The sequence below is a fragment of the Apis mellifera genome, linkage group LG1 (genome assembly GCF_003254395.2).
Source record: "Apis mellifera strain DH4 linkage group LG1, Amel_HAv3.1, whole genome shotgun sequence".
NCBI classification, from domain to species: Eukaryota; Metazoa; Arthropoda; class Insecta; order Hymenoptera; family Apidae; genus Apis; species Apis mellifera.
In genome coordinates, this window is record NC_037638.1 from 16,220,079 (window position 1) to 16,242,302 (window position 22,224).

At 38.7% G+C, this 22,224-nt stretch overlaps 1 protein-coding gene across 2 annotated transcripts in view; it reads right to left on the bottom strand.

Moving 5' to 3' along the window:
- LOC410706 (rho GTPase-activating protein 7) overlaps positions 1-22,224 on the bottom strand; it is a 312,134-nt gene that overhangs the window by 50,422 nt on the left and 239,488 nt on the right. For both annotated transcript variants that reach the window (XM_006570860.3, XM_006570861.3), the window contains one exon: positions 20,829-20,900. In XM_006570860.3, the coding sequence (XP_006570923.2) occupies positions 20,829-20,900 (72 nt within the window). The remainder of the gene's footprint in view (positions 1-20,828; positions 20,901-22,224) is intronic.

A 22,224-nucleotide genomic window follows, 5' to 3' on the forward strand; every position in this document is an offset into this window, starting at 1 on the left:
TTTTCGGTCGCCCAGACGTGATTAAGACCGCCTGTCCGTCGCTGTCGCTCGCTCTCCGCCTCGTTCGCGGATTTCATTCAAAGGCCAGTTTCCCAGACTGGCCGCCGTAATAATATCTTCTCCCCCCAACAACAATAATAATTTCCTGTCGCCTGGATCGTGGTTTCGATGAAATTTCCGAAATTTGCAAGATGGAAAAGAAAGTATAGTTTCTCCTCTCGCAACCGAGTAGTGTATTTTATATATCCTCGCCATCGCCGCCGTTCATCGACATCGTCGCGCGATTGCCATTCCGATCCTATGCCAGACTCCCTTCTCGATTTGATATTCCAGACAATGCCACGTGAATCCATAATGGTTAGATCGGCTCGAGAAGGTTTGTTGACTTCTCTCGGATTTCGTATTCTTGATAATTGATTTCCTCTCTCTCCTGATCGAACCTTCCAATATGATTATTAACCATATCCTCGAATATCTTTAAGAAAAAAATCCAATCCAAAAAATTCCTCGTTCAATCCAATGGGAATAATCTAAATCTGAATGAAAGGGAACCGCAATTCAACGTGATATTAACATGTCGAGAGGAGGAAATTGGCCACCTACGACGAGGAACGCGACAAAAGCGCTCCGTTTCACGGAAACGGGAACCGTTTACCGTCGAAACGCATTAAGGAACGTCGACCACCAGTTCATTCCATTTGGCAACGGTAATTTTCCAAAGCCACTCACGGGCGTGCGCTTTTGTGCGCGTTGGCAACGGGATGGCGAGCGAGCGAGCGAGCGAGCGAGTTTATCCAGGTGCGGCCGCGGTACAACAGGCCACGTTTTCGTACTTGGCTCACCCCCAACAGATGTGTCAAAGCCACGTCGACAAAGACGCGCCCTTTCGCGAACGCGCCGAGGATCTTTCAAACGATCGTTTTCGTTTCGAAATCGATGGAGGAATTTCGGCCACGCGCCCCGAGCTTTCCTCGAGATTTGCGGGAATTTTAATTGGAAGAGGATTGGATGTCTCGTCGGGAAAGGAGATATCGTTTTAAACTTATAATAAGGTGAAATTGTTAAATGGTAACCTGTTGAATGACGCAATATTTTGACAACAATATTAAGATTTAATCCTCTTAATCCACTCTTTCCTTAATAAAAAACGATACGATTTGGAAGAAAAAAAAAAGGAAAGAAAAAAATCGTTGGTGGACAATGGCACGGAAAACGTCCATCATTGGGCCGTCAAAACAGTATCGCCTATAAACGCGATAAAGTCTCAACAAACCGTCCATCAAGAAGACGACGAATCACTATGAAAATATTCCCTTAATATTCTTCCCACCCCGGCGAGTATAGTGCATGCGCGTGTCGGCAAAGCGTATTTCTCGGTAAGAACCTTGTCGAGGACCTTTTCGACGTTGGCAAAGCAGAAGAGGAGAGACCACGGGCTTCTCTTGGCACAGGTCCAACCCCTTGTGTGCATCTAGGAAATCGCGACGATCCGGAATTCCGAAGGCGTGTCCAGTTTGCCTCGTTTAATCCGGCCTGGATCACGATCGCCGCCCAAGAAACGCGCGAACAGACACCTGGATCGCGGATCAAGCACGAGCGTAACACGCGCGGCTTCCCTTCTATCCATCCCCCCACGTTTGGATCCCTGATTTTTAACAGGGATAAAGATATAATTTACAAGGGAGTATTATTTCGTGGCGCGGCGTTCGATCGCTATCTGAAGCCAGACACAGGCGGAAACCTCTCCCGCTTTTTGGACACTGGATACTTTTGGGGTGCGAACGTTGCGCAAACAACCGTCTTATTTTTCCTTTCACACCTTCAAGAAGACAAGATCGAATAAGCAATTTCAAAATTTCCATTAAATCCCATAGGACATCTTCTTCGTATTTTTCAAACATGATCTAGAATCATTTCATTTGATACGTTAATTTTACGCCTCGATATTATTTTTATTTCTAAAATATTAGATACTTTGAAGTTCATTGACGAGTTATTAGCCTCGATTATATTATTATTTTTTTCGTCACGGCAAAGGGAAAGCCAAGAAGTAATCAGCAGCCAGTTTCCAACGCGGAGCCGACGAAATCCCACCTCTTTGTCCTTTCAACGTAGCCATCAGCTTGCGCGGGAGGGCGGGGCGGTTTGCATTAATCTGGCGCGTAAAGTAATTCGTTACGACGAATATAGAAGTAGGGCTTCTCGTTGCGACGCAGTTCGGGTGTCGTAGAACCGTGTGCCGTAGCCTTTCGCTTTTTCATTTTTTCGCCACGGCTCAATGTCACCGCCCGAAATAACCCCCTGTTGTTTCTAACGCGGAGGAAGAGACGAAAGTCGACGAAAGTTGCACAAGAGACGTCCCCTCTTTCTCTCTCTCTCTCTCTCTCTCTCCTGTGACAATTCGTTAATTAATAATGATTGTGAAATTGGGTTGCGATAACTCGTACGAGAATCCTCGTATTTCATTCTACGATCTTTTTAGTCGGAATATAATTTTTTTTCAAGGCATTTGTTGAAGATAAGGGAATAACAAAATTTTATCGAAAATAATTCGATTCTTTTTTTTTTCAATTAAATCGAATGCTCCCGATGCGCAATAATATATTCAAAATGCATTGTTTTGAAAAAGCGAGCTGCGCCTACGCGGACTTACTCCCACACGCGTCCATACCTGTTCGATTTTTGTCACTTGACGGAGCGAAAGATAACATTGCTATACCATCGTAAGTTAAAGAATCTTCAACTTTTAAAATAGAAAATATCTTTGTAACAATACACAATATCGTATAATTTTCTATCAATCGAGAAAACGAAAAAATACTTTAACAATCGGACGACACCGATCTTCGAATTGAAAATTTCATTTCCAAAACGAAAATTGTAAAATATTAAAATAATCTAAAAGGGGAGGAGGTGAAATGGCGAAACACGGATAGTCCTGGAATTTTTCACCATTTTCAGATGGAAATTTTAAACGTAGAAATATCCACGCGTACCAAAGTGGAATTCTCTCTCAAGGGGAGAGAAAAAAGGCGCGTATCTTATCCAAGCCCGGATAAGGACAGGTCCGTCCACTCGAGGCTGAAGAGCATCATAGGTGGATTCTGGCGAGTCTCGTGTTCTATCGCGAGCCCTCGTGACGTCAGTGGCAAAAGCAGCGCGCGGCCGATTATATTTTCAAGACTCCGTTTCACCGGCCAACCAGCTTTTCAAACGCGGCCACGGTGTGTCTACGGTGTCACGTGACTTTCCAGACTTTCAAGGGTGCGTTACTCACGCGTTTCCCCGCCGAGAAGCGGCGACCACCTCTCAACAATCGGAGAGATTGTCACCGTAAGGTAAGGTGATCGAGTCATCGAGCTTGCGTTCGACGTCATTTTGATTGGACGAGGCGAGGTGACGGGCCACTTTGTCCTTTTCGGCCTCAAAAATCATCGTATCACGGCCGAGCCACGTTTTTGCCCGCAGAAACTCCGGTAACTAATAAGGAAACGTGACGTTTCATCGCCCTCCTCTTCCCTCTCTTGCGTGTTTCCCCTACGGGAAGATGAGATTTGTTTCCTCGCAAATGGTGGATTTGATCTCGTCGTGTAATTTTGAGGATTTTGTTTAAAATTTCGAAATTTAAATATTTCTATTGTTTGTGTGATCTTTATTAGGTTATCATCTAACATCAATACCTTTTAATTTCATTTTATATCACAATAATAATATGTATTTTCAGTTTTAAAGAATTTAAAAGTATAAACTAGGATAGTATCGATCTCGAAGATTCTGGGAATTACAAATGTCAGTCTCAATGGACACGAGTGCATATCTCGTGTTTCCACTTGAAAATAATCTCTTGTTACAGGCTTCTCATTATAGGCAATATAGATTGCGAATTTTTATTTCTAAATTCCCAGAGGTAGTTTGTATTTCGTAGTATTTAAAAGAATAATGTTTCTAAGGTTGGATTAAGATGTAGGGCTCTAGAGAAAACGAAGTATGACACGTTATAAAGTGTCTTCGAATGAAAATGACCTTCGCATTCCTAGGATATCGTAATACGTCTCTAGATTTTTATAAGAGGACACGTAAGAAATCCGAGAACGAGAGCTTCAAATGAAACTATGTTGTACTATAAAGTTACCAATGTGAAAATAAATAATATACATGGCTAATAACAAGAATTCAATTAATAAATCATTTATTACTTATATTTCTCATCTACATTTATTAATTGAATTATTCAAACATGTTAATATCAAAACTGTACATTATTTTTCAATATATATAAATAAATAGATATCTTCAATAAATAGATATCTTTTTTTACCAATAAATAAACATGAAACACAAATATATATCGAGTTAATTATTAAAACAAAGGAAACAGTTAAGAAATTAGAAAGCAGAGAGATTATAAAATTTCTACAATCTTGGAAAAAAATATAAAGTCTTTAATTTTGTAATAAAAATCGTGTTGTATTTGTTATTTTTCTCGAAGTATATATTAATTCATCTAAAAAAAGTATATATTTTATTACATTTCGATAATGAAAGTTCTACTTCAATAAAAACATTTAGAAAAGCCAAATATATCAATGTCCGTGTATCTTAACTTGCGAACCCCGGATTGTACGGGGTCTTCACGGCTATTTCCATGGAAAGTTCGTTAGATCTTCAATTATTTCGATATTCCTACAACATCAACCTTGAAAATTAAAAATTAATTCGTACGAAACAGATTACAAAGATATGGGGAAACACAAAAGAAACATCGTACAAGTCAATCGAAGAAAATCAGCGTCCAAGAAGATTTTCCAAGATTGCAGATTATGTACGCAACGCGTTCTCGGTGAGCGTCGGTGGCGCGAAACGCAGTCGTATAAATTAGCTAGAACGGTGATTCGCGCGTGTACGTGAAGGAGATTGGCCACTTAAGTGCCAGTGCAAAGTATCCGCGCGGCAGGCCGCGTATAAATTGCCTCCCTCGCCCACCGGCGAATTTGCATTTTCGCCGCGCGACGAATAATTTATCTCGGCCGAGATTACTTTGTCGCGATGCGAGAGCCACGCGTGGGATCCGAAAAGAAAAGGAATTGGGTTGGAGGGCGGTGGAAAATTATTCGCGCGACAAGGGGATGTAAGTCTCTCCTCGAGGACGACTTAATCAGCTTAGGATAGGCCGCCGGTTCAGGACAGGAACGATCGAGAGGATTTTTCCTCGTCTCTTGCTGTTGCTCTTCTTTGTCGAATAATTTTGAATAGTGGTAAAATAGAGCAATTTTTATTTCCAATTATCCAATTATCAGACCTCTGTTTTCTCGTATCTTGTAAAATTGTAATAACCAATGAACGAATATAATGTGGACAAAAGTAGGATGGAGGAAAGTGTCTTTCTTAACATTTGATTTGACACGTAGACGATAATGGATTGTAAACGAATACTACAAGTATAAAAATTCCAATACAGGAAGCGAACTTAATGTTTCACAATTTCCTTTGATCTTCAACCTCTGTTTCAAAAACAAAATCTTTCATATTCCGCGACATTCTATTCCTACGTTGAGAAACGAAATAATCAAATGTGACAAGAGCTAAAAAAAAAAAAAAAAAAAAACAACAAAAAAAAGAAAAGCAAAAAAGAAATCCTTTTTGTCTTTCATCCACAATGTTTGTAGCCACTAAATTTCTCTGGAAAAAAGAAAATACTGCCGCGTAATCCCGAGACGCGAGCGGTCTAAATTAACAAAGATCAAAGTATCCGGTGAAAAAGAACAGCGTGCCGTCCCTCCTTCGTTGCGGAGAAGAGAAACAGGGACGTATACCTGTCTCGTGTTAAGCTTTTCGCAGAAACGATCCGCTTTCCCCGATGAAAGTGACTCTATTCGCTCCCATGAATCATTTGGGATTCGGTTTACCATCACGCTTTATAACCTGTAATGCGCATTTTAACGTACAAATCGTAGAAATGAATACACTATGGAGAAAAGAGGTGAATATAATTCCTTTCCAAGGAATTCCATGGATCTAAAAGTGTATCGTCCAATTATAAAAGAAATAAATTACTTTCAATCTTCAATTTTAAACCTCATCCATATTTTTCAACAAAGTTCAATCTTCTTCCTTGATATATTCTCTGACATCGTACATTAAATAACGCTTAAAAAAATATAATATAATTATCTGTTCTTCGCGACGACAAGTCTCTTCTTTTCAGATATCCATAACTCGGTTGCAGATCGTTTCGTTTCTTAGGACCCGCGCGAAATCGAACAAAAATATATTGCACGCCTGTGGAGGCGTCTATTTTGGTGCGAGCATCTGCTCCTCGTTTCATAGATTTCGTCGCCGAATCGCTGGGTGTATATATATATATATTTCCCGCGTTTCTTTTCTTGCAACCCGGAAGAAGAAGGCGAGGAGGAAAAGAGAATACGTGTCCACGAACGATGATTCGTGAATTTGATCCGGAGAACCGGGTTACACTGCTCGTTTCTCCGCTTCCACGAACCGTTGTTATTTAACGACCACCAGTTCGTTTTTCTTTCGATCCTTCGTGAACGTAACGGCTCGAATTTATGCCGCGCCGCCCATTACGCTAATACTCGATCGATTGTACTCCGAAGTACGTTTTAATATTGGGTTGCACGGATCGAGTTGTTGGTTGGCAAATATGGAAGATTAGATAAGCGATATTGACACGGTGGGTTAATATTAATTCTTGTCTCTCCGAAATCTGGAAGGATGAAAAGAAAGAATAATAATATATATAAAGGGAAAGAATAATTTTTTAAAAGCTTCGTTTTGAAAAAAAGTATTATATATCGAAATTGAGCATGATTGATGATCGAGGGAATTTTCAAAAATTCAATATATCTCTGTACGAAATTTTTCCAAAGCTCGATTTGCTTGAAAACAAAATTTTGAAGGAAAGAATTGTTACTTGTTTCGAAGACACCCTGTATATTATTATAATATTTATTAATGTATTATATACAGAATATGTAAGATCCATTTCTGAAATGAATGTTCAGGATATTTTAAAAATTTTAACAAGTGATTTTCTACTTTCGTTATAAATAGAATATCTGTAAATTTTGAAAAAATGAGAAATCGAAATGTTCCATAACTGCTTCGCAGAGATTTATTTCTGATCAAAGATGGCCGATTTCATCGTTTTCTCGTACAAGGCGGCAGCTGCGTATTATTGCAGTACAAAAATGGCCACAACTCGAAAAGAAGGTCAAATACGATATATACGATCTTTTTTCATCGCTTCACTGTCCTCCGCCTCATCATTGAAACGAACTTACGTATTATAAAACACCCTATGTGTATTTTACTTACTTCCCCGGCTCGAGCATCAAAGAATTTATTTTCGTTCGAAAAGAAATATAAATAAATATAATCGCATTTACTTTTTTTTTTCACGAATTACCATATTATCCATTAAAATCCCTGACGAACATTCGCATTACTTTTATGACGAGCATTAAAAAAAACTGTATACGAATTATCATCGATTTTAGCCATTTATTGTAAAACAACTATTACACAACGGAATAGACGGAAATTCTTAAGATAAGATCACAATGATTTTTCAGAAACAGGTTTTGCAACTTTGCAAATGTACAAAAAAGAAAAAAAAGAAACGAAAGTTGTTGCAAACGCTTCTTCTTCGATCATATCTCCGATCTGAAGCCCGATCCGAAAGGAAAGGAATCGAAAAATTGTTCGTAATGTTCCCCTTGAACATTGACAGGAACATCGAGAAAGAGGAGGTTTTACAAGGCGTTGAGAAATATCTTACAATGGTACTTCGCAACTCTACGCGTGTAATCACGATTCGTGTAACGGGAAAATTCGCAATTACGGGCGGAGTTGTAGCTCGAAATTGATCATATCCACGATGTACGAGAGACCGTATCGCCTTTTTGTTTATCCGACACGGGCGCACAATCGTCGATGACGAGGCCATCTTTCTATCGCGCGACTTTTATCGCTTTACGATTTTCAAATATTTACGTCTGAAATCCTTGCTGCAAAACACATCGTTCCTCCTCCACGCTTTTTACAGACGGCAAAACCTGGCAAACAATCTCGCATAAATCGCATTTCAGTTACGTTGCCTTTTTTTTTCTTCTTCTTCTTCTTCTTTTTCCCATTTCTTGATTGATCCGGTCGGCGTAAAAATAATCAATTCCCGGTTTGATATCGTTCTTTTATTATTTCTTTTCTTCCCTTAGAGAATTGGTTCATCCTCGAGTCTATTTCTCTTCATCATTTCGTGTTTTAAAAGTTATTTTTTCTTCAACGAATGTGGATCTCTTCGTGTAAAGAAAGAAAAAAACATGGAAAAGGAGGATATAGCCCAAAATTGATTTAAATAGTTCAAAGATTATTTAATAAAACTAATGAAACGATTCGAAATTATTCCCAAATTTGTGATTTTTTCCATTTTAATAACGGGCATTCTATTCCAATTTTAAATATATTTGGAACAAATTCAAAAAAATCTTAACTCGAATAAATTTAATCGTATCAGAGATCTTTCTGATGATCTGTGTGCGTCTATGAGACGCGTAAGTATAAGTGTACGATGAAATGACATGTTGAACAAATATTATAAAAGTGCAATTAGCGGCAAAAACATCACGAACGTACATGTACACTATTCTTCACTAACAAAATATTTAATTTTCAAATTTGTCATTTCGAGAATTTTCTGGAGGCCGAAGGAAAAAAATCTTAATTTTTTCACGGAAGTGAACAGTTCTTAAAATAAAATAGTTCAACTCTCGATATCAATATCGATTGATAAATAAATCTTTCTTTCGAATCGTCGAAATTATCTAAACGCTAATTTATGATATATTGTTCAATCATTTAATTATCGATTATTCCTTTATTTTTCGCAATAATTATATAATTCAAACGGTTTTCATCTATCACTTTCGAAATTAATAATTTTAATCCCACGTTTTATAACAACACTTTTCAAACAGATCTCTTCAAGTTTGATAATAGTATACAATAACGCTTACTAATAATGCTTACAACACTTCCTTACACGATAGAGCTCGAATTTATCAGTCACGGAAGAAGACAAAACAGTGACGACAATTTGCATCGTTAAGAAGAAACGGAATACGTCAGAACAGGAATCAACATCGTACTGACTAATCGTGTACACATAGAACACTGTACGTGCAAGCAACTATTGGTTGAGTATCGATCCTTATCACCCATTATCATTCTGACGATGGAGGGTAACAAAAGGCCAGTGGCTCAATGATAAAACATCTTCAATCAAAGATCAGAGATTTAAGGATCGGTCACGTAGACACCATTTACAATTGACCATTATTCCCTCTCTAAACTTGTAAAACTTTATTATATTATCTTGCCAATAATATTATTAATCGATTAATTATTCATCATATTTAATTTTACTTGATTCATTTTACAGATTCATTATATAGCACTACTTTGCGCTCTTCCGTTAATTTATATTTTCGATTTAACTTACTTGATCGTTCAATTTGATCCGATTAATTCATACTACATTGTTAAATTTTACCGTTTATGAATTATTGTAATTAATAATGCGCATTATGCTCGCTCGAAATTTGACCATCCCAATATTATTCCAATTGCCCTAAACCGATAACGAATGCACGGTTACGACTCATTACGCAATAACATAGTCAAATCCAATGTCCAAATCCCAAGTAAATTTCCAACGCGTAAGTCTTCCTTCAACCCTTTAAATCCCATTCTCAACGCGAAACGATCTACGACGATCAACGTGCGCGCAACGTGCGGTTTAAAAAGAAAAAAAAAAAAAAAAAGGAATATTAAGTAACTCGACGGCGAGGTAAGTAACTCGAAGCGATTGGACACGCTTCTTCCCGCGCGAGAGTTCGCCTTCAAAATCTAAATTTAATGACGTCCTCCGTGCAGGGTCGGCTATTTGTAAAGGCGGACGTAACAATCCGGGTGCGGTAACAAAAAAGTCATCAAGTTCAACGTAATTTATCAGTGTCAATATTGGAATGAATCGCGCATGCCAAACGCGAATTTTGAAACGCGGAGGAGAGGAGGGAATCTCTTCTGCTTCGTTGTTCCACTTTATGCGAAAACTTTGGACGATTTGACACGGCCGACCCAATTGGAAATAGTGGAGAACGAATGGTTGTTTATCGGCGAATTATCGGAACATCGAAAACTGGGGCGGAATTGTTATTGCTGCTTAGATTCGCGATTCGCGAAGGACGGGGCAGGGGAGGGGGTTTTGTCGGAAATAAAGCGGGTGGTAAACATCCCCGGTTACAATAATAATCTCGTGCAAAATGAAGAATTTTCGCCCCACCTGGGGAAACCTTCACCCACTTTTCCATCTCGTGTACTTCGTGCATTATTCGATGGAAAATCATGGGAGGAGATCTTTGCGAATGATCGTTGTGATTGACGAAGGACAATCGTGAAATGGCAATTGTGAAAATGGTGAAAGATAATTATACACAAGTGGCGTGCATTGATACCGGATGAATATTGATAAAATGACCGGAGGATTTTGCAACAAGCGTGAAATGACTCGACGAGAATTTGGAATTTTTGCTTGTTAAGAAGCGCGAGAGGAAAGGTTTGATAGAAAATCTAAATGTCGAGGAATGGGTTGAATGAGGATGCGTTTCGATTATTGGATAAATGGGATGTCGGATAAAAAATAAAAAGGAAGAGGAATATCGAATGGGTTTTTTCTTTTTTATTCTGCGTTACGATCACGCGATTGAATTAATTTTATTGAAATATATTTATTAATAAACGTTGACGAATTTGCCGGGAATAATAAATACGAACGATCAACAAGAGGTAAAAACGCGTTAATGCATTTTCGAAATTTTTACGCTTTCACTTCAATTTATATTTGTACAAAAGATACGAATTGGAAATATATTCAACGGGATTCAAATTATTATTTTTAATTAATCCTTAAGATACCGCTTAATTACTTAATTTCACCTTGAAAATGCTTCTCATTCCCTAATCGTTCCAATCAACACACAATTTTCACTCTCGAGAAAGTATGAAACGTACAGTTGATCTAATCAATTTCACATTAACCGTGAATTTCGTCTCTGCTATCTCTCCCGTTAATCACTCACGGGGGACAATTTACATAAAATTTCACGAATAATTCTCCTTTTCTTTATTTTCTTTCTACCAACCCATGGTCTAACTGCTCTCCTCTGTGAGAGCACACGAGAATATGCACTCCACTTCTCGCTCTGACGAATCTTGTAAATCATAATCATATAATATATATATATGTACGTGTGTGTGTGTGTGCGTTTCATGAGGTCGTGGCTAACTAGGACGTCCTGTTTCGGCCAGCTAGAACGTAACAACTGGTTAGTTTAAATAATCATCGCCGTTCCGAATTTCCCTTTCATCCGTCCCTCTTTCAAATATCCTACACGGTTATATATGTATTTCTGTAAAAGTTTGTGGAATCAACCTGAAATTTCGGGGAACGAGCCTTCTCCAGGAAACTCGGAATCATTAGAATCTATTAGAACAAACCAAAATAAAGCGAAGTAATGGATTTGAAGAACTTGAAACTCGATTTAATATTCCTCCCCTATTTTTAACGAATATTTACAAGAGGAACACACATTTCGAAACTCGATGAATCTCAAATCAAAATTGAATAAACATCCATTTAATTTTGCGCCAGATCTAGCCTGGAGTCTTCTTAAACGAGACATTCTGATTTAACTCCAAGTTAAGTTTTCGTTAACAATTTTCTATTTCTTTTTCAAATAAAATAACCGAATCTTCACGATTCAGAATTTCTGGACAGGTATTCACCTCGTTTATCGTTTAATCACAAAATTCGCAATCGCAACGCGGAGACGACAACTAATAATCCGAGGGATTATTACGCGAATTTATCCCAACAAATTTCCACAAGGTGTCCCAATTAACGGGGGAAGATGGAGTTGAATTAAACGGTTCCAAAGACCCGGTTAATGGCGCGTTCAAACCAGGGTAAAACGCAAAGGCCACCGATCCATGTGCTAATTTGTATTTGCCATCGCGGAAAGGAAAGGCCCGCCTCTCGTAACGAGCCGCGCAAGTCGCAGAATAATAATCGTCGAGCCCGCTCTTAATCATAGCCGAGTATTCTCCGCGCGCAAATACCCCAGAAACACGGACGTTTCCTTTAACATCCGTTTCCACGAACCGTTCTATTCACAATTCTTCGAAAACACAACTAATCTAATTAACCATTCGTCCCCGGAAATCGTCCTACCGACAGCTGTTTCGCGTGCCATCCGCGATTCCTGGTAACAGACCGGGTGTCCACACACATTCACACACACATATAAACGCGTCAGAGACGATCGTCCACCGCCGATTTTCATAGAGAGACAAAGAGGAGAGAAGGGGAGGCACGAAATGGAATAAAATAAAAGAAGTTCTGGCTGGCCACGTTCCAAAACTCGCTCGAAACGAGCGAGAAAGGGGAAGCACGTGCTTCCGACATCGCTCTTGTTTCGTGAATCGTGACTTACAACTACAACGCGCGTAATTTTAGACCGAATCGGGATTATATTTGCGCGGGTTTGCCAACGAGTTCGATTTCGGGTGTCGAATCGAACGAATTCGAGTGGAAAACTACACTCGACCACCTGTCACAATCGTAAGTATTATTCTCGCCACGGAACACGGTGGTCCTCGAAAAGATGCAGCTCACGTGACGCGGGGCGAGGTTTGGATGGCGACCGCCGGAGAAAAACTGGGCCATCGGCGCTTTGCTCAAGTACAGGTTATGGTGCACCGTGGAGGGATACGTTGGAATATCGTGATTGATCGTCCTTTTATTAGGAGTATTTTATATATATATATATATATATATTTTACGGGTGAGATGGATCGTGGTAATTTTGTTATATATACATTTTCTTTTTAACTCTACGGTGGTCCCGGGAAACGTTAAGCTGGGCGAGTCGCAGGCGAGCTCCGAGATTCATATATCAATTATCTTTGAGAGGAGGAACGAAGATTATTGGCGGAACCGGATCATTTATTATTGATGTGACTTCTAGATGCATTTTTCATGTCAATTTTTCGAGGCGCTGAAATGGCTGTCGGGTCGCAAGAGATGCGGCGGTGACGATTACGTTAGGGAAGAGATACGTTGCGCTGCGGCGAATAATTGGATTTATAAATGGAATGTTTATGCGCTTATTACCATGTGTTTATTATGTAAACTGTGATTAATTATATAATAATATTTCCAATTGGGATAAAAACCATTAATTAAATTAATTTCGCTAAACGGTGTCTGCACCACATTTTTTTCGCAATTACAAGATTCAAGAATCTAGAACTAATTAAAAACTTCGCCTCGTTTCGAAAGATTTTATCACGTTGAGAAAAACGCGATATATTCGAACGATTTATGGATTCGAATCGAAGGATATATTGGAAATATTGAAAAAAAAAAAAAAAGAAATGGAGAGAAGATCTTATTGTTCACGGAGTATATATATATATATATATAAATGGACAATCTCACGTCGCGATGATTCTTATCTACACGTTGGCAAACAGTTATACTTTCCACGAGTTTATGGATTTCATTCTCTCAGCGGGGCCATTCAGGTGTCCGTACAAATCAGCCAAGAGTAGAAGCAGCGTTCTCGGAAATCGTGCCTCGTTCCAAGAAAATACGTAAACGCGTGAAAGTAAGGAAAATTACCATGGCGTGATTGTCTTTTGGATCTCGTGGTGGAGAGATTTGATAAATTTAGGATGCTCGTGTCTTTTTCCAAACCGTCTCTCTCTCTCTACGCGTCACGCCAATAAACTAGGGCATCATTTTTTTCCTTCTCCTCTCTTCTTTTTCTTTTTTTTTTTTTAATGCTAGATTTTAAATAGCCGAGACGACACCGAGCAACAACGAGATGTACCGTTTCCGTTTCCTTGCGTTTATTTTTATCGAACGGCTACGAAACATTAGACATTTTGTCCGTGCCGTAATAATGCCGATTTTCAGAATCGTAAACCTGTCCAATGATTTTTCAATTAATGCTCCCGTTCGAACTGATCGGGACTACGGGCTACCGAGGAAACGATTTTTCTTATTTTAATGCTGGCTACGTGACGTCCGTTGATAATAATCACTCCACTGTAAAATGGACTCGTTTGAACGCGTGCCAACGAGAACGACATTATTAGGTTATTCATTAATCCAGGACAAAACCTCCGGGATCCGAACTGTGGAGTAACGATACGACGATTAATCAAAATTTCTTGTATTTCTGAATTAGAAAATTACCTCTTATATTATTCTCTCCCTCTTTCATTAATCGAGCCCAATTATTCTATCATTCGAATGAAGATCGAATCAATTTCCTATTCTTCACCAAAATTCCCGATCTGAAAATTCTTAACCTCGATCTTTCTCAACTTTTTCGAAAAAAAGCGCGCGTATTCATCATTCGTGACAAAAGGGCCCGAGGAACCGGATTTACCCACGACCTCTCCTCCCACAATTCACGATCCTTCTCTCCTACAACACACACACACACACGAAGAGAGAAACGGAGGAGAGGGGGTCAGAAATCGAGGCTTCCACCACGATCGTAATCGCACGATCGAGCCCACCTCATTAGCCCAATTCCAACGGACGAGAAATCGGCGCCCTCCCCCCTCCGCCGTCCTTGTTGTGTCGAATACGAAAAATCTAGGCGGCGCTATCCGCCGATTTCTCAGCCGAATTTCACGGGACGTCGGGCACCACGACTTGTCGCGTCGACGAGATACGTCACGCGTTCAGTCACCGTGTTGTTGTCGAACAACAACGAGAAGAAGAAAAAGGAGAAGGAGAGGAAGAGGAGGAGGAGGGATCGGTTGGACTCTCTTTTCCCCACCGCATCGGCTCGTTTGATTAATATAATGGAAACGAAGAAGGAGAGGCGTGACTCGATACTTTCCGCGGCCCGCAAACACGCGCGCTCTGCAGTTACACGCAGATCCACGGTTAATCCACGTGTGCATTAATTAGCGACGGATGGATACCGTCCGACAGACGGCTTTTCATCGCACGGATGAACGCTCGGCCGCGCCTTCGCTCGAACACGCGCTATTTCGAGGGAATGGAACAGTGTCGTCGGTTGTTCGCCAACCTTCTTAACAAGCTTCTTGCGCATTTTCTTTCTTTAAAAGGGGGATACAATGGGGATCCCTGAAGGAATGCCCCATTTAATTTAATTCGAGGGAGACGTGGCGGGTGAATTTTAGGGGTTGAGGAAGAAGGGCGAGGTATATATATTATCGGGGGTTTTTTTTTAGGTTTAAATTGATCTCTTAAAATAGATCTCCCTCTATGACGTACGGTTTAAATTTTTTCCTTTTTTTTTTTTTTTTTACTTAAGCTAAATAAAGCTCTTTTGATAGAGGGTTATAAAGCTACGCATGAGAATCTATTTACATCTGTTTATTATGCGGTTATGGAGCGGAAATAGATAAAGTACGAACAATTGCGGAAAGGTAAAGGATTTTTAAAGATGTAAATTCAGGATTATATTCTTTTAATAAAAATCTGTGTGGAAGAAGATACGTTCGACTCGAATAACAAGGATCTTATATTTCGATTTTTAAAATTACATTTTAAATTAATTTCGTAGATTATTATACTCGATGAATATTTTAAATTTAAAAATTTTTAAATATTTATATCCTCTTCGAGTTTAAAAAAGGAAAATGCAAAGTTCTTTTACGTAAATGTTCGTTTTATTAATGGAATTGCAAAGTGCTTTCCGATGTAATTCCGTAATCTCCTGATAGTTCGTCCGCTATGTGGCAAACATTGCGTAATAACGTAAATGTAAAGCAATTTTTAAAATAAACTTTAATTAAAATAATTACAAATTTATTCGATTGTTAATTCACTCGTTTAAAACCTTAATTCCACGCTTCGTGTTCCCAAACAAGTCGAAGAATGATAATTTAATTATCTATAAAACTAACACTATGGACTTTCTTATCTACCTTATTATTCACTCGCTATATTTATCATCAGAGGATCCCGCACAATGGAACTACTAGACGAATTCGAAGAAGGGGAATTGAACTTTTGCCAGCTTGTCGAGCTTTTCGATAAATAATCCACGTTTCCCAATACCCGCCTTGTCTACTTCGAAGTTCGAGTAAATTAATATAGGAGAAGATTACATGTGATGACAACTCTTGATTTGTAATTTCGTTGCTTTATTGTAACACAATTTAAACACGAATAGACGCGTAAATTGATTCATCGTGACACAATTTTGGCACCGAGTAACCCAACGGAAGTAGTAAAATTGTGACGTTTATAGCATTTTCGTGACACTTTATGCCAAACAATTAGCTAGAACAAAATTCATTTTATCGAATTACTCGTAAATAAACGAAACTTCAATACCCCTTAAAATATCGTGAATTTGTTATCACATGTCTAACAAGATATCTTTTCACACACTACTCAAAATATTATCAACTCATAACTATCCGTCATTTACAATAATTAACCTTCATGATTCGTGGATACTTCACGTTTAAAAAAAGTCAAATATAACAAAAATTTCTCAAATCTCTCATAAATGTGTCGTCCGAAATATTTTAACAACTCGAAATCTAAACCTTTTCCACTTTTTCCATCTTTTCCATCAAAATACAACGATCCTTCGTATTTCACACTAATTTCAACCCAAACAAAACGTATATTCGCACTACTGGAACTGGATAACTAAATAATACCCGAACAGAATCGATCGAAATTGAATTTAAACAAACGTCGTGAACGAAAGAAGAAATTTATCGCGGCCCTATCAATTCGCGCTCGAAATCTTTCATCACCGCATAAATCTCGCGGTGGGTGGACGGACGGTCGCGTTACTTAGCCAGAAGTCGTTCGAGAAATTCGAGAGCGGATAAATTGGTTGAAAAATAACGGCCTGGCTCGTCGTTAATCATCCCTCGTGGCGGGCGGGCGGGTTTATCGTCGCCGATTGTTACTCGCGCATTAAGAGCCTCGAAGATCGAGGAAGGAAGGAAGGAAGGAAGAAATTACCGGCCCAAGGACGTTAACGAGTTATCAATCCTCCTCTCTCGTCTCGTTACACCTGCTAAAAGCATCGAGAGACTTTAGTTTTTTTCAGCGACACCGTGTTGACAATACGTGCGTAATAACGTGTCCGGATTGAGAAGATGGAAGATGGAGATATTTCGCTCGCTCCACTTTTAGAATGCACGAGTTTTATTTACAAGTTTCGGGAGAATTTTTTGGGGAAAGGAGGGCCTCGAGAGCTAGAAAGTGCGACGAGATTGGCGGTGAAGTGGTTTGACTTTGGACGCGTGTGTGGGTTCGTCGAGGATAGAAAGGTTGATAATTGGTCGAGGAGGAAAGTTAAACGGGAAGTTTGGTAAGATTCTTTATTTTTTTTTCTCTCTCTCTCTCTCTCCTTGTGGGTTGTTTGGTCCGTCTGAAGATCCTTATCGGAGATGTGAAAAGTTGCTCCTTTCGTAAAGTTGTTTCGTGAATTTATGGTCTGCATCTCGTGATGTACTACTTATACGTTACTTATAAGGTTTGCTTAAAAAAATTATCGCACTTCCTTTTTTTTCCTTTCTTTTTTTTTTTTTTAATTGTCCAAGAACGAATACTTGGTTGAAAAGTGTCGTCAAATTATCAAGTAATTGCAAAGTATTTATCTTCCACCTGGCCAAAGACACATTTCACTAATTTTCAATAACATTAATTTATAATTATTTCTTATATGATACGTACTTTATTATTAATTGTTTGTTCAATTTCAAAAAAGAAATTCCGGATATTTGACAAGAATGAAATAAAACGAAGAAGAAGACACGACGAAGAAACGTACAGAATTATGCATTGGAGAGGATGGACAAAACAAGCTGTAAAAAGACACGTAGATGAAAATGTTTAATTGGCAGGAGAGGAATAAGAAATATTGCGTCTCATCCCGGTAGCGAATCGCGGTAGCAGAAAAATGGTTGGCGAGCGAGGTGGCGAGCGTAATGAGAGCGCGACACGTGGGCAGAGCGAGTCGAATCGCGACACGAGTAACTTATTAAGGGACAGGCCGATGCGTCCGGGACGTGTTAATACTTATCATAATGACCCCTTTGTCGCGGCGCCTGCCAACAATGCGTTCGTTATTGCACTCTCGCTTGCAATTCTTCCACTCGTGCGCACCAGTAGTGTTGGCCGGCGTTGTTCTTAACCGCGTCATTAGCGAGTCATTGTTTCATCCCCGTGTTTATTTGCCCGCCGCTGCTCCGTCTATTTCCGACCGATCTCTACGGCGATTCGCGAGCGAACGACCGGTTCTTCTCGGTCGTAAACCGAGTAATCCCCCCTCGTCTCTCTCTCTCTTTCCCTCGTTTAGATTGTAATTTCCCTCTCTTGATCGATTTCTTCGATTAATTGTTTTCCTATGTCATGTCAATGGAATAAAATTCAGTAGTAAATTTTATTAAAAAGGTTATTATTATTAAATTATTATTATATAGGATTGTGATATGTAAAATTAAAAATTGATATTACTAATCCAATTACATTATCTAGTTTATTTGGAATTGAACGTAAAATTGGATATGCAAATAGAAAATATCATTCAGGTTTAATATGGGTTGGTTGGATTTGCAATTTTTAAAATTATCTGGATCTCCAAGATGATAAGGATAACGTAAAAGATCCTAAAAGATCTTTAATCGAAAAATATGGATGAAGTGAAATTTTGTAGTTATTAAAATTTGATTTAAAGGATTTGATGATCCTGTTAAGTGTAATGCAAATAAATGAAGAATTACAATGGTAAAATGATAATCCTCAAATTCATAATACAATTGTATCACCAATGTAAGGAATTGCTGATAAAAAAGATAAAAGATGAAATTACGGAATTAAGAAAATCTGTAGCTAATCGATCGCTAATTTTTTTTTAATTCGTTGTGAAAATTTTTTATTTTCAATTGATGATGATCGAGAGATTTAAAAAAATTTGGTGTGAATAAAAAAATATGGTATATCGAATCCAATATTAGATATTAGAAAAAATTATTCTTCGTGGGAAAATAATGGAAAGCGTTAGGAGAAGCTGCGTGAGAATTTTACGCTTCTTTTCATTCCACTTCCGACCGATCTCGATGAATTGCAAATGAAACGGGTGGTTTCCCCATCCAAGGTCGTGGAACAATGAGATCTTGAAATTTATACTCTAATATTATTATGGAGGTACGTACACCGGGGGGAAAGGAAAAAAAAAAAAAAAAACAAAATCGAAACAGGGAGACCTTTGTTTCCGAGGCCGCGGATATTAGTAAAAATCTCACGTACACTCAGGGGGGGGGACCCGCCATCGAAAACGTTCACATACGACCTCTTTGGTGGTCCCTTGGACCACCCTCTCTCGCTCCAAACTCGACGATTCCTCGGGTTTAAAAGGATATTGCGAGACTACGCTCCCGCCCGATTCCCTTATTTTTCCGAACCTGCCACGTTTTTTTTTTTTCCTTTCCCCCTTTCCCTTCGTGAGATCGTCACGTGATGCCGTCACGGTGATTTTTCTTCGAAAACAAATTTGTCTACGTGATCGATTGGACAGGCGACGACAATCCGCTGTATAATTCAGCAATATTTCATTAGCGATCCCAGGTATTCATTTCTGCCTCGGTTACCACTACTACTGTCTGTCCACGGTGATCCAGTTTTTGTATACGTCTGTATATGATAAATATTTTAATCGAGGCTTGGGAAAAATATCCAAGTTAAATGTCGAGTTCACTTATGAATTATGAAATTTTTTTAAATTTAACCGCTTGTTCTAACTCCCTCTCCGATATTCTAGATTTTTCTTAAAATCTCGAGAAAATCGATTTACCAATATCCATACTTCATATTAAATTTTTCAACGAAATTATAAAATTATAAAAGAAAGAAAAAGGAATCGAAATAAGAGCGATGAAAAGAAGAAGAAAAAAATGACTCGAAGATTTTAAAGAGGATTAAGTTAACAAAAGAAAAAAAAACACTAATCCTTAATGAGACGCAGTTTACCTCGAATCCCAAAAGTCGACAATATCTCTTTGGAACAGCTTTCGAGTGGACGCATTTTTCGCTATACGTGATCCACGGTGGACGAAAAATGGCGGCCTCCCTCCCTCCCCCTGGTTGAAAAGAACCACATGGCCGTGGCGCGCGAGAGCGAGCGAGACGAGGGCGCTCGAATTTCGTGAAACATCTTTAAAACGATAATCTTGCCCGATCTGGACAACGGTTGACAGCTCTCTATGCGTCGTTCCTCGAGGAGAGATCGCCGAGAGTAAAGAGGATTTTCTCAACGATCGTCGTATTGATCATCGTCATAGCTAATCGAAAGTAAATTGAAATAGTGAGCGTTCACCCCTGAGGGAGGTCCTCTTTCTAATTTTAATTACACGATTCGAAGAGGATTGCTTTAAACGTCCAAGATTTAGATTTTTATCGGCACGACGGGTTTCTATTCACAGTTTGTTATTATTCGAGTCAATATGCGCTTGTAAATTTTTCCATTTGTGACGATGAAGATTGAGATCGTTGTTCTATCCCTTTGGAATTATTTCTGGTACTGTTTAAAGGGAAGAAGATCTACTTATATATTCCTTTTGTTCAGAATGAAAGCGATGTTAAAACGAAGGAAAATAGATAAGATATTCTTCTATTCTATCTAGAAAAAAATATTTATACAATCCATTCAATAATAATATCAAATTCGACTTACCCTCATACATCTGCGCATATTGTGGAAAACCAGCCGCCCTCAACCATTTGCAAGCCTCTTGCGCTTCGATCTCTGCAACAGAAAAATATCCTCTATTAGTTAAAAGAAATTTCTAACAAATATTAAAGAGCAAGAATCACAAGAGAAACAATAACAATAATCCAAATCTATCCAATATCAAATTCACGAGACAGAGTAACAATAATAACAGTTATCAAATACAACACCTTAATCTCTTTATAATCATATCCTACAAAAACAAGCATCCTAGAAAACCATAATTCCGTGAAACACGCAATTTCTCTCTCTTTCTCTCTCTTTTCCATCCAATTCATGAATCGAAAGGGGCCAAAACTCCAGAGTCATTATCGACGGCGGTATCCAGAGCTCCTCCCCCCCAGGTGCGATAAACTCGTTTCGAGCGAAGCGTGCGAAAGAAAAAGGGGATCCTTATTTACATGAACAAACATTCTGCTGATCATTAACGGCTTGGGATTCCACCGCACTCGGTTTGGTGCGCGCGACTACTCTCTGCCCGTTTGGTGAATGAAGGCCTCGTCAGAAAAAGCGTGGAGGAGAGCACGACGAAAACGGGTGCTCCCTTCATTAATGCGGGACGAGATACCTTGGCTGACAAGGAGATGCGAAAAACTCGCGCTTAAAGGAATGCAGCGCGCTTAGCTGCTGGAAGACAAGGGAAGGGAAAGAGGGGGAGAATGGACGTGGTTTTCCTTTACAGAGGGATGGAGAGTCGCTAAAAGGAGGCAGGAATTTATTTGCGACTAGGTCGAATGATCGATCGGCGTGCTGGAACTCTGAGTATTTGTGTCGTTTGTTCTTTTTCTTTCTTTTTTTTTTCTCTCTCTTGGTATAGTAGAGAATTCATATGGATCTACCTTTCTCGTTGCGAAGAATTGCCGTGCAATTATTAAAAATATTTATTTTGTACTTGTACAAAGATTCGATGTTTTGGATTCGATGATTCTTATCGAAGAGAAGATTAATTCTTTTATCGTGAAGTTTATAGGAAAATTATTTAAATGTTTGTTATATATTGTAAATGTATTGAGAAGGAGTATATGGTTCATTTGGAAGGGAAATTAATTGTTTCTGGATGTAAAGAATGATATGATTGTTGAAATATTTATTACGTATGAAGGAGATCAATTGTTCTTTTACGAGGTGGATGAAGAATGGATGAAAAAGGACGAATTGAATTAATTATTTGTTATAAAACTCGTTGGGAAGGAGATCAATCTTTTTACTAAAGTAAAGTTTGAATGAATGATTGCCATGTTTGTTAAAATATTTATTAAATATTAAAAAGATTAATCTTCACGCCCACGTGAAGTGGGTGGAAAAATTATCGTTGAATAATTTAGAGGCAAGTAAAACA